Here is a 13,692-nt window from a genome sequence, read left to right as displayed (position 1 = left end):
GGATGTTACCAATTCAATCCGATTTTATCAACAGCTCATCTTTTCAGTACGCGTGCGTACCCACACTGAATAATATTATAACCGAACACTACTACAGCTGTAGCGCACTTTTCCAATACAGATATTAAATTCGCCTAGGTTTAATCGTTTCGCCGTAAAGAATTTACTATCTGTTGGGGGAAAGAACTTTTGTAATTTTTCTGGCACATTTCCCTAACACAGACATCAAATTGGACGAGGTTTAATCGTGTTCGTAACAAATTTGTTGGTATGAGGAGGCTTTGTCATTCTTTTTGGCTTACTTCCCTAGCACAGATATCAAATTTGTATGTGTTTAGATCGTCATCAAGAATCTTCGACCTGTTGCGACGGGGAGACTGTCACTTTTGTTCTACAATTACATTAAAACTTGTAGCAGATATAGTAGGCATAGAAGTAGAAATAAGAGTGACATTCAGAGTAAAATATATCATTAGCATTTGGGAAGCTCGTGAATAAACGTCGTTTTCAATAATTGGTTACAAACTACGATGGCTTCTTTCCAACCAATCACGAAGCGAGGATTTCTAGTTTCATTATTTTCAATAGTACGTACTTTGAAATCAATAGTTTTCTTTATTGGTGTGAATGCGTAGAAAATTTTCCGATAGTGGCGCAAAAATATTAACAAAATCGATCGGGAAACCGCTTAGCTATTAGCGCTCAAAATATTTCATTTTCTCGTGAAGCTCTCATTTTTCGATTTTTTGGAATGACACCCTTCACCCTATCCCAAACCTTGTCGTAAGACGTAGTCCTACGTCAAAAAGGGCACCGACTCGAATGCAGCATTTAACGGAGCATTACTCTCTGAAATTCTGCACATAAAATTTTCTCCCGCATCCTGATGCTCCACGACGGACCAAATGTTCTCCTTGCGACAGATCCTCGATAAATTCCGGGAATTCAACTTGGAGACTTACCATTTGGTTATAGACTTCAAGGCGGCGTACGATTCAGTTAAGCAAAATGAACTGTGGCAGATTATGCTTGAACATGGTTGTGCAACAAAACTGACTAGGCAGATACGCGCTACCATTGATGGTTCAAAATCAGAATAGCGGGCGAGACATCGGACGTGTTTGTGACGGTAAATGGTTTGAAGCAAGGTGACGGGCTATCAAATATGCTATTCAACATTGCATTGGAAAGTACTATTCGAAGAGGGGCATGCAGAGATGCGTACCATCATCACGTCACGAAACCTCATAACATTCGGGTTCGCGGATGACATCGTATCATCGGAAGAGCTGTGGAAAAAGCGTACACGCATCTTAAGAATTAAACTGCGAGGGTAGGGCTTGTCATAAACTCTTCCAAACCGCAGTAGGTATATGCTGGAACTGCGGTGGTGATAGATGATGATACTTTTAAGTGGTCGACGAATTTGTACCTGGCTGGTAAACGGCTGCATAATGCGGAATATAGACCCCATAGTGGTCGTTAGCCTCTTATCCAGCAACTCCGATCCCGACGTCCTCGTGGCACCAGCCGGAATACGAGCAACCTTAGCGGAGATCGGGTAACCAACCCTGGTGGAATCTAAGGTCGTATACTAACCGGGATGGAGGTATAGTGAGTCTTGGCACTATAAGATGACAGCCCCATCGTGAGACTCGGTAGTATTGCTCCAGTACGGCTACACATTTAAATTAAATTACAACTAACAAAATTCAAGCAAATTCGGAGCGGAATATTCGGCATCGACCTAGGCGACGGAACAAGGACGACGAATGGAGACTCGGTACTTGGAACTGCAGATCGCTAAATTTTGCAGGTTGCGAGCGGGTGCTGATTGAACAGCTTGAACCCCACAAACTCAGTATCGTAGCTCTGCAGGAAATCTGTCGCAAAGGAGAGAAGGTATGGAAGATCCGTGGCGGAAAGGCCCAGTTTTACCAGAGCGGTGGCGCTACCAACGAACTGGGAACGGGCTTTGTAGTGTTGGGCAGAATGCAGGATCGCGTGATAGATTGGAAGGCGATCAACGAGAGAATGTGTGTATTGAGGAAAAAGGGCCGTTTCTTCAACTATAGCATCATTAACGTGCACTGCCCGCACGAAGGTAGACCCGACGATGAGAAAGAAGCATTCTTCGCGAGGCTGGAGGCAACGTACGACAGCTGCTCGTCACAGGACATCAAGATCGTCATCGGGGATATGAACACCAGGTTGGTAGGGAAGAAATGTATAGACCGGTGGTAGGACAAAGTCACCTGACCAACGTACAATGAACCAAATTGACCACGTTCTCATAGAGGGCCGGTTTTTCTCTAACACCACGAAAGTACGCTCCCGTCGGGGTGCGGATATTGATTCTGACCATTACCTAGTAGCACTACATGTGCGCTCAAAGCTGTCCACCGTATACCGGACACGTCAAAGCCGCTCTCCTCGGCTGAACATCAGGCAGCTAGATAACCCACAAGCTGCCGAGAACTACGCGCCAGTACTGAATGAGGCACTGCCTTCTTCCGAGGAGTTAGGTGCTTCAAACCTCGAAGACGGTTGGGGCAGAATACGCTCGGCCATCGGAGAGGCCGCTACCGCACTAGGAACTGAGCCTCGGAGTACACAAAATGATTGATTTGATTTTGACCACGATTCTGAGGAGGAAAAAACGCCAAAAGGAGGACAGAGATCGTAAAGAATTAGTGCAACTATTCCGAGCTAATGACACGCGCAAGTTTTATGAGAAGATGAACCAAACTCGGAAGGGCTACGCACTGAAACCTGTGTAGGGACGTTGGGAGGGAATCTAATTACAAACGAGCGCGAGGTGGTCGATAGATGGAAGCAGTTCTTCGGTGAACACCTCATTGACGAAGTCGCAGAAGGAGGCGGAACGGAAATTAACCTAGGAGCGCCCATGGAAGATAGTAATGTTCTAGCACCTGATCTCCAAGAAGTAAAACGAGAAATCGGGCTGCTGAAGACCAATTAAGCCGCTGGGAAGGACCGCCTACCGGCAGAGCTTTATAAACATGGCGTAGAAACGCTAGCAAAGGCTCTACACTGGGTTATTTCGAGGATTTGGGAGGAGGAAAAGCTACCGGAGGAATGGATGGAAGGAGTGGTCTACAAAAAGGGTGATCGGCTAGACTGCTGCAACTATCGTGGTATTACGCTGGTAAACGCCACCAACAAGGTACTCTCCCCGATCCTGTTACGCCGGTTGTCACCGATAGCACAAGGTGTCGTGGGGAATTATCAGGCGGGTTTCAGGGGGGCTCGCACAACTACGGACCAAATTTTTACTATCCGAAAGATCTTGCAGAAATGTCGGAAGTACAACGTGCCCACGCATCACATCTTTATTGATTTCAAAGCAGCATACGATATAGTCGATCGAGACAAGCTATGGCAGATAATGCACGAACACGGTTTCCCGGACAAACTGACGTGACTGATCAGAGCTACATTGGATCGAGTGATGTGTTTCGTACGTATTTCTGGGACACTCTCGAGTCCCTTCGAGACGCGGCGAGGGTTGAGACAAGGTGACGGTTTATCCTGCATGCTGTTCAACATCGCTCTTGAGGGGGTGATCCGACGAGCGGGCAACGAAACGAGAGCAGGGCTGGAAGCGACCTGGCCAACTAAAAATAGTGACTTTAGTGACCAAAATTTGAAAAATAGTGACCAAAAAGTGACCTAAAGTTTTAGAAAAAATAACTTAGATTAAGTTATTCACGCAGTATATAATGTTGAAAACAACTGAAAATAGTCAGTTTGCCCTTTTTAAATTTCGTTACCTCTTTTTTAACAAATTTGCGCCTAGTTAACTTCGAGATATGACGCTGGTTTAACAAGCCAATCGTCGTATGTTCGAATCTCGGCTAGGCGGTGCTGTTAGAGAGAGTCAGTAGGATTTTTGCACTAGCCCCGTAACTGTCCTGTACTCTAGCAGCCGGCTGCGAAATCTGTCGATGAAGAAGAGTTAAGTCTTAGAAAGACGTTTAAGCCCAGGTTTTTTTTTCAAATTACTACGCTATTTCTTCTCCACAATCTGCTGTGCATTATAACATCATGTGATCTAATGTACTGCTTCAGAACTGCAACACGCTCAAACAAAGCTTGTACCTACTAGTGGAACATCCGCTGCCATGTTTTTCGATAGGATCGTTTTTTGAATTTTGATAAATTAACCTCACTAAGTTCTACATAATTTTTATGCACTCAAGATTTACTAATACGCTCGCAACGCCCACTAAGCCACGTAAACATAGTAAATCGGTACTGGATTCCCGGTCATCACGGCATAGAAGGAATTGAACTTGTAGATTAATAGAGCAAATAGTAGAATTTTTTTAAATTTTCGAGTTAAAAGAATGTAGGTGTTCTATTGCAAGACTTTATTTTTCAAATTATTACTTTCAGATTGCAATTTAGCAAAGCTGAATTTCAAGACTCACATTATGCTTAGCGATTCGTCTCTCATTCTAGAATAGGTTTTAATAGAAAAATTTCCAGCAATTGATAAAGCTCTTTCTACTTCCATCGAAATTTGACGAATGGTTGCAAGCGCGTTAAATATTATGGTTAAGCTTTTTTCTTCTATCCCTTCTTAAAAAGGAAAATCCACTTTTCATTGTTTTAAAAGAGGTATTTTTATTAAATTCAATCAATGCTAGTAGAATGAGTACTTTGCGTTCACCCAGTCTTCTCGAGTTCTTCGATCATCGGCAGGCCGGATCAATCATACCGTCATCTTATTCGTCATTAACATTAATTCGCAGGTACAGGCACTTTTAAGTTATCAATCCCACAAATGTAAGGCGCATTTATTTGCATTAAGATTTCGTCAACTTGTTTGTTCTTAAAATACCTCTCGAAGAGTTAAAAATATTTTGAAGACTTTACTTACAGATTCTTTGAAGGCAAAATTGATCCTCGTATTTCGATTGTTTTCCCTCAAATCGTTCTTTGGCAGCTTTGAATAATTCGAAAACGATAATTGAATATGAAGTGGTTCCAACATGGATTGCAGCATTATGTCCGCCTCATACATTGAGCCAAATACCCAGCGAAGATGCTTCAAGGCAGCCAAAACAAATTCAAGTGCTACAATTATTTGACAGACTGCTGCAAACTTTTCATCGCTTGTTGTAATTTCGCATTACACTCCAATTTAATTAGATTTCTTTAAATAATCCATTCAATTTTAAAAATCTCTTCAGCAATAATTACAAGCTGTTTTTCTACGAGTTCAAAGTTCTTTTTAAAGCGAAGTTTTAATGAAATGCCCGAAAGAAGAAAAATACACATTTTTTGCTCTTTTACAACCAGTATATTGGTTTTCAAAATTTGGTCAGTATTGCCGGTTTCGGTACTACCGGTTAGACCGCCCTAGTCCACATCCTTTTTGGGAAATTTCTAACGTGCGCTATGCGTACGAGAGACAGATTCATCATTTATACAAAATTCATTATATTTTAATGTTCAAACACGCGTAATTGATTTTTGATATTTCAAAAATAGTTATAAATAAAAGATTTGTTCACAAAAAAATGTGAGTATATTCTGATAAATGCAAAGAATGAAGTGAAGAAGAGTTTCATGAACATAATTATTATTTTGAGGAAGAAAATTATGTACTTTTGAAATCCCTGAAATCAATGACACGTGATTAAACTATGTAATCGCCCAGTTAGCTTCGAGGTATGATGCTGGTCCAACAAGTCAGTCGTCGCATGTTCGAGTCTCGGCTAGGCGATGCTGCTAGATGGAGTCAGCAGGTTTTTTGCACTAGTTCCGTAATTGTCCTGTAGTCGGCCGCGAAGTCTGTCGATAAAGAAGGGTCATGTCTTAGACAGATGTTTAAACTCAAGACTTTTTTTAAACCATGTATGTATGTATGAATATCAAAAAAGTCCGGTAATTGTTTGAGTATTCTACAAACAGATAATTAACTCTTTGTTCATTCACATTTTTATTTTAGTTTTTTCGTTTCGGTCAGGTAGTTAATGACATTCTACCAAACCTGTTCTCTACTTTTTCAAGATAATCGGATACAAGTTTTCATAGGAAAATGTATGAGATGTCATGTCGGTTCGTCGGTCCGAAAGCAGAATTTAACACAAGACTTTGTTTTTTTGTGCCACAAGGACTTTGTTTTTTATTACCCACTTTTAATTTCAAATCTTTCGAAAAGATCACAGATCTACAGATCAAAGCTGTCTAGTAATTCCTGGTACGCAGATTTCATTCGGGTGTATAGATTCATTTGTCTCAGAATGGAATTCAGAATTAATAAATTTTCGTTAAGAACAATTTTCGCCAAATTTCCGTCAAGTTCAAATTTCCAACATTTTCCCTATTTCCCGAGTGTGGTCACCCTTTTTATTAGTTACGAGTCATGATACATGCCATCAAGACGTATCAAGGGGCATAGTTAGAAAATTTTCCTAGGAAGGTCATACAAAAAAATCTGATATAGCCTAACCGTGAGGATTTGGAATTATTTTCAATCAAAAGCTATTTTGGTTTGAATTGAGCGTTCCTCCAAAGAAAATAGATGTTAAAACTTAGCCTCCTAGTCGTCCCCTTCGAGGTATGTTGTATGTTCGAATCTTGGTCTTTTCGACACGCGGTGAGGGTCGAGACGAGTTGATGGCCTATCCTGCATGCTTTTTACATCACTCTTGAGGTGGGATCCTACAAGCGAGTATCGAAACGAGAAGTTCGATTTTCAGTAGAGGTAGTCAATTCCTTAGCTACGCAGATGACTTCAATATTATAGCCAAAAACTGCAACGGCGGAGTACTTTTTTACGGAAAGCAAAAAGTGGAGGCAATGAGGATTGGGCTGGAAATAAATGCATCAAAGACCAAATGTTAGAGACTCAAAGAAGATGAACGTGCGCTTTTCACGGACGGTAAGCGTTGACGAAGGCGGACCAGAAGTAGTAGATGAGTTCGTGTATTTGAGATCGCTGGTGGCCGCGGATAACATCACTGGGATAACATCACAAGCCGCCGTACGAAGCCAACAATGTACAAACTCCTCATTAGACCGGTAGTTTTTATGGATGCTCACGGAGAACATACGCGCCTTTGCTTCCTCTCTGTTCGAGAGGAAGGTACTGCGGACGACACTTGCCGAAGTACAAGCTGAAAGCGAAGAAGCGTATGGATAACGAACAACAGATACTGCTAAGGAAGATTACTATCGTAGGTATATCTAGCAAAAATTGATAAGTCACAGTGGACTGCACACACTTCTAACAGGACAGGAAATCATTTCTATTCAACAACCCCACCGGGACCCAGAACGGAGGGGTCCTACGTGTGATATAGCTGGACCAGGTCTAAATCGACTTGTGACATCTCTGAGACGCCTGGCGTCCTGAAAAATTGGCGACGAGTAATTCAAGATCGAATTGAACGATGACGACTGTTTGAAATAACACGAACCACCCCAGATCAATGCTGCTGGCGATGACGACGACAACGAGGATCGTACAACTAGCCCTATAAATTCACCCATGCTATGATCAGCTTGCTGCGAAATTTCGAGCTTGTACATGTAGAACACATTTTCTTCTGCGCGGGGGTTTGAATTAAGGATAGGTTTTGTGCATTGGTATTTGCCTTAGGATTATACATTGGCGGTACTTAAGTGGTACCCGGAACCCGGACTTCAATTTTCGTTCCGATGTCGAACACTAATCTTCTTGGCTGGCCATACAAGTGGCTTACATATCCATCCTACTTTGGTTCGAAGCAGCACTCTAAGCTTAAAATGCTTAGAGTATACAGATAACATCCCGCGGAAATAACAAACCATTATTCAAATTTTCAAATTCAAAAATTTCTAGCAGTTTCATTTAGCAGTAGTAAAAAATAGAATTATGCGCCCTGTTCCGTAAGTCACGTCCAGCAATGTCTCAGTTACTGTCGAGTACAGGGAGAACGGACAGCATAACGGCGCGATAAATACTGAAAGTGGACTATTCGAGCAAAGTGCCACACGACGTGACTTACAGAACAGGCCCCTATGAAAATAGTGACTTTAGTGACTTTTTGATGGAAAAACGTGACTTTAGTGACTTTTTGATCAAAAAAGTGACTTTTAAGAGACTAGCTTGAAAAAAGTGACCAAGTCACTAAAAAGTGACCAACTTTCAGCCCTGCGAGAGGTTCGATTTTTACCAAGAGTAGCCAACTTCTAGGCTTTGCAGATGACTTCGATATCATAGCCAGGAACTTTGCGACGGCGGAGGCAATCTACGCCAGACTGAAAGCGGAGTCTAGGAGAATTGGGCTAAAAATAAATGCGTCGAAGACCAAATACATGAAAGGAAGAGGCTCAAACGAAACAAACACGCGCTTCTCACGGACGGTAACCGTTGACGGCGACGAACTAGAAGTGGTAGAGGAGTTCGTGTATTTGGGATCGCTGATGACCGCGGACAACACTAGTAAGAAGATCCAGCGGCGCAGCCAAGCAGGAAATCGGCCCTAACTTTGCCCTTCGTAAAACGCTACGATCAGGAAGCGTACGCCGCCGTACGAAGCTAACAATGCACAAAACTCTTATTAGACCGGTAGTTCTTTATGGACTTGAAGCCGTGACGCTGCTCACGGAGGACATACGCGCCCTTGCCGTGTTCGAGCGGAAAGTGCTGCGGACGATATTTGAGAAACTGAAAGCGGAGAGTGGCGGAGGCGTATGACTCACGAGCTACAGGTACTGCTTGGGGAGACTCCCATCGTACATCTAGCGAAAGTTAGCAGGCTACAGCAGGTTAGCAGTGAACCGGACACGTTGTAAGGATGCCGGACGACAGTGCGACGAAAATAGTCCTCTTCAACAACCCCACCGGTACCAGGAACAGGGGGGCCCAACGTGCACGATGGCTCGACTAGGTCGAAAGCGATTTGCGACTTCTGAGACGACTAGGAAATTGGCGACGAGTGGCCCAAGACCGTGTTGAATGGAGACGAGTGCTTGAAACAGCACGAGCCACCCCGGCTCTATGCTGCTGAAGAAGAAAAGAGGGATTCGCAACACTGATTTTACCCACCACCGGCTATGGACCGATCAGTAAGTAAGTAGGTACACCCGATGACTGATGAACTGATTATAATTGTTGTAATTACCGCGACATTACGCTGGTCTACAGTGCGGCCATTAAGCGCCACGACTTTCAAATAGAGGAGTCAACTCCAAGGTTTCGTAGAGGAGGTTCACATCAAATCTTTCTAGGGCTTATAGCAATGACGCCCATGAAGTTACAAACTAATTTCTATTGATTTTTATCGTAGTGGTACTTTTACTCACACCTACCTTAAATTTCTGTCGCAATATATCCCGATGGAAGAGATCCTCTGTCGCCGGTTTACTGTTGGTGTCCACCAGGTACTGGTCCCAAGTGAAGGTCGTTAAATCGTACCCCTTGGGGGGTGTAAGTGTGATCTGATTGCTGCAGCAAAACCCTACCGGAAAGATGCACGGAGATTTTTCGTGATAGCAAAACCAATCCGCCCCGCTAACGTCGGGATCGTACGAATCGATACGAATCATTATGTAGCCGAACTTCAACACCGACATCACCGTTGCGACGCAGATCGATGACAGATTGAGAGGATCAACGGCTTCCAGTTTCATGCCTTCCTCGAAACCGGTCTGTTTACCTTCCAGATAGTATTCCTCGAAGTGGAAATTAGTCTTGAACAAATCCATAGTTGCATCGTCTTCGTTCGGTTCTAGAATCTGGTCACGGGCAGCTGTAAAGGACAATCATGTTTGGTTAGATGCTATGTATTTAAAATTATTCAACACTTACCATTCATGCGATCCATATATTCCTGCGGTGCGGCTAGATTGTGACCCACCGTTGTTGCCCAACCAACCGGATGAATGAGCGGGGAATCTTCGTGGCACCAGAAACCATTGTCATCTGGTGGACTGTCGTAGTACCGTACGTAGAGCCGTTTCCCCACGATCTTGTTGATCGAAGCCACCTTTACCTGGCTGATACGGTTCTTGTCCACTACTTCCAGATTGAGACCAACTCGGAAACGAGATTTGAAACTTTCGCTGATCTTATTATAGAACGTAGAAGGGAGCGTTCTCGCATTGGACAGCCGCTTAACTAAAAACTCTTTCCAATCTTTGTACGGTTTAGCTATGCTTTTGGGCGGGATCAAAGGCTTCCCGCGAGTGGCACACCAACCCACCGGATGAACCTCGGACGAGCACAGATTTACCCAAAAATCTTTCGAGGAATCTGTATCAAAACCCTCGTAGCGGAGTAGAGCTTTGTAACCGCAAATACGAAGCACCGTAGCCACCCAAAAGGAATGCGGTGTTCCGCCGATCAAAATCTGCTGAGCGTCGCAGTCTGTGTTCTCTACTTCGACTTTCATGCCAATCACCACATTGGGCCACATATCGTAGCCGGGTGCATGCCGAAAGCAGGTGACCGGTGCCGCGAAAAAGGTCGGATCCGCCAGCGAAGGGGTCCAATCGAAAGAGTTAATAAATTCCGAAGGTTTCCTTCGAATGCTAATTATCCTCTCATCCTGAGCGCAAGGCGAAGGCAAACGTGCTCCCCTGGGCAGTTGAGGGATTTCGTCCTGGGGAACAATCTCGTGGTTGATTGTTTTGTCGCTATTTACACCGTGGTTGCTATTGTCGCTGTGGGCGTGGGACAAATTAAACAATTTGGTTAAATTAATTTTACTTCGATCCAGCTTTCGATCTACATACCCAATTTGAGACATTTTGAATCTATAGCTGATATTTTGTACTTGCTGCTGTTGTTGTTGTTGCTGTTGCTGTAATTGTTGAACCTGATGTTGTAGAGCTAGTTGTTGCTGGAGTTGAAGTTGTTGCTGCTGCAGTAGATGCTTGCTGTCGACGATGTCTGACCCGGCAGCAGCTTGAGTCGCGTTCACCGACTCCACCTCGTCAGCCGAATCGTCGATGAGCTGTTCCGGCGGCAAAGCGGACGGAGCTGCCAGCGGAGGGATGCTCTCTTCCAAGGCGGCGGTTAATGATTTACTGCTGACGATGGAAGAAGTACTAGTTCCGGTGGTGCCACTGCTATTACTGTTATTGTTGTTGTTGGTACTGTTGTACAAACGTAACGCGTCGAACGATCGGGCGCAGGTCATGCTACAAAACCGGCGCTGCTTGGTGTAGAAGGAGTGCTTTACGCCAATTGCACCGCACTTTTCACAAATTGCTGCGGGAAGGAAAGGGAAGTCGATTTGAGTCTAGGTGAAAGTTTGCGTTTAACAGCGGTGCACGGTAAAGAAAAAGGCGTTTTTCCTAACAAAAAGCTTGGTTTGGCTGAACATTTCAACCCGAACGGTGATAATTCAATACAATAAATATTCTAACATGTGGAATTGGGAAAGATTTGAATCGCAAAGTGTCCTTTGATCAGGCATATATCATCAGATCCAGTCTCCGTGGACTCCGAAAAATAAAGGTTTTGAAAATAATTTAATCATAATCAACGAATTTTACTTTTAGCTCCTTTAGTACTAGCAGATTAATTTTTGCGAAATAGTTTTGCAAGAAAAAAAAACTATAAAAATTAAATTTTAAAACATTGAATGCAATCATTCGTGGTCTAGTTTTTTGGACATTACAAATGCTGAATAATGGTTTCAACAATTATATGCCAATTTTATATATGGGAAGAGAAATTTGTTATAACGATAGTTTACAACAGATGGAGAAAATCTTAGCAGAAAGCAATGAAATTATAGATTTGACATGTTTCCAATCAAAGAGGTGTTAAGACGATAACACAGTTATACATATGTTACAATTCATAGTTTTTTGCCAGGGCAGACTCAAATTAAAGATATCTAGCGACACAATTGGTTTACTGGCTAGTTTTGTTCTGCATTGTCTATTTCACTCTAACAAGAAAGAAACATGTTCCTGTAATGTTTTCTGAACTGCTGATTATAATGTATAATGTCAAACAGTTCTAGTAATTTAAGAAAACCTCTTTGCAAATCGGATTGTTAAAAATAACTTCAATAAATAATACATAAAAGAGCAAAACAAATTACAGAAGAAAACAAACTAAAGGCTTTAACAAACCTTCTCAATTCAATCAAGAAATGGCATAACAATTCATTTTGCCCGATTCCATAAACTGAACAAATCAAACCACCACCTACCCATTCCATCGCGTTGAATCGGGATTACCGACGGATCGCTATCACCTTTATAGGCGATCGGGGTCTTCAGAACCAATCCCGGCCGCTTGACGGGTTTGATTTTTTTATTCGGAAACCGTACGGATGTTCCACTAGGTTCACCACCGCTTTGGGTCGCGCCGGACGTTCCAGATCCTCCCGATACCGCCCCGCCAAGCTGCGAAGTGTAACCGGTAATCTTTACATCGTCCTGCTGGCCGCCGGGAGGACTCGATGAGCCGTCGTCGTTTACGTCGTAATCGAGAAAATTGCCTTGTGGCTGCAGCAGTTGACTTTCGTTCATCAGTTTGTAGCTTAACAGGCTTTCCTGTCCGGAAACGGACAGGTATTCACTACTAGCTTCCACCATTCGTTGGTATTGTTCGTATGTTTGCATTGCATGCTCTTCATCGTTCAGCCCATCGTCTTCGTCATCGTCATCGACCATCCGAGCTCCTCCAACCGAATCATCCGCATCGGTCACCCCTCCAACAATGCTTCCACTCGTGCCACTTCCTGTCAACTGACTAGCCAGACCACTTTGCTCTAGAAAACTGTAATTTCCTAGACTAAGCTGTTGCTGCAATTGCAGTTGCTGCTGCTGAAGATTAAACAGTTCTGGATTAGTGATGGCCAGCTCAGAGTTGGAAATCGTTGCAAGCGCCGCTGCCGGTGTTGGTATGGCCGTCACGTGGCCACTATAGTCACCAATGAGTGGACCGATGGCTGGATTCATGTCCTTGAATCGTACCCACAATTGTATGATTTGGCCGATGGATGTGGGTGTGTCGTGTGAAATGTGAATATTTCCAGTCGTAAAATGACGAATAAAAAATCAAAAATGAAAAAGAGAAAAAACAAAATCAAAATTAGACGTAAACAAATCAAAACCTATTACCCAACGTAAAGCTTAAAGAGTGAATGAAGCGTACAAAATTTTGTCTGAGTTCAAATAGTAGGAAAAACATTCAAGATGCGCTACAATCAACAGCCTTAACCAAACTTTGAATTATTTTTCGTTCCAAAAGTAAACGGAAAAGTTACGAGTTAGTTTGTATCATTCGCTCAAATCTTTCTTCAGAAGATTTAACTAACTATACTAATTAGGTGGGTAGCCAATACATACCATCGAAGGCGTTTGCTGCGTGATATCGTCCATAACCGCTGGCATCGGCTGTCCATATAGATTGGTTAGGTTTTCATCCAGTGGCGAGGCGAACTGTCCCATCCAAACCATAGTACTTAGTTCTTGCGGATTCATACTAGGTATCACTTGGTTGAAAACTGGAATGAGTTGAAAGAAACATTACATTAGTATTAAATGAAATAAATAAGGAAGCAATCAAAGAGCATATTCAAGGTGTCTATTCAGTTTTGATAAAGAATTCCCCGAGTTTTCCAGATATTAAGAAACAGGTACCGTTTAAACTACTTATGTCATTTAACGTATTATTCAAGAATGAGAATGCATTACTATTTATACACT

At 42.9% G+C, this 13,692-nt stretch overlaps 1 protein-coding gene across 1 annotated transcript in view; it reads right to left on the bottom strand.

Moving 5' to 3' along the window:
* LOC128739322 (polycomb protein Sfmbt) overlaps nucleotides 1–13,692 on the bottom strand; it is a 29,777-nt gene that overhangs the window by 3,413 nt on the left and 12,672 nt on the right. Inside the window, exons 2-6 of the mRNA XM_053834800.1 lie at nucleotides 13,333–13,490; nucleotides 12,189–12,945; nucleotides 10,756–11,233; nucleotides 9,830–10,683; nucleotides 9,331–9,770 (exon numbers count right to left, since the gene is read on the bottom strand). Of these exons, the coding sequence (XP_053690775.1) occupies nucleotides 9,331–9,770; nucleotides 9,830–10,683; nucleotides 10,756–11,233; nucleotides 12,189–12,945; nucleotides 13,333–13,490 (2,687 nt within the window). The remainder of the gene's footprint in view (nucleotides 1–9,330; nucleotides 9,771–9,829; nucleotides 10,684–10,755; nucleotides 11,234–12,188; nucleotides 12,946–13,332; nucleotides 13,491–13,692) is intronic.

The sequence above is a fragment of the Sabethes cyaneus genome, chromosome 3 (genome assembly GCF_943734655.1).
Source record: "Sabethes cyaneus chromosome 3, idSabCyanKW18_F2, whole genome shotgun sequence".
Taxonomy (NCBI): Eukaryota; Metazoa; Arthropoda; class Insecta; order Diptera; family Culicidae; genus Sabethes; species Sabethes cyaneus.
Note: the sequence above shows the minus strand (reverse complement) of the source record. Positions and strands in the feature narration are given on the sequence as shown.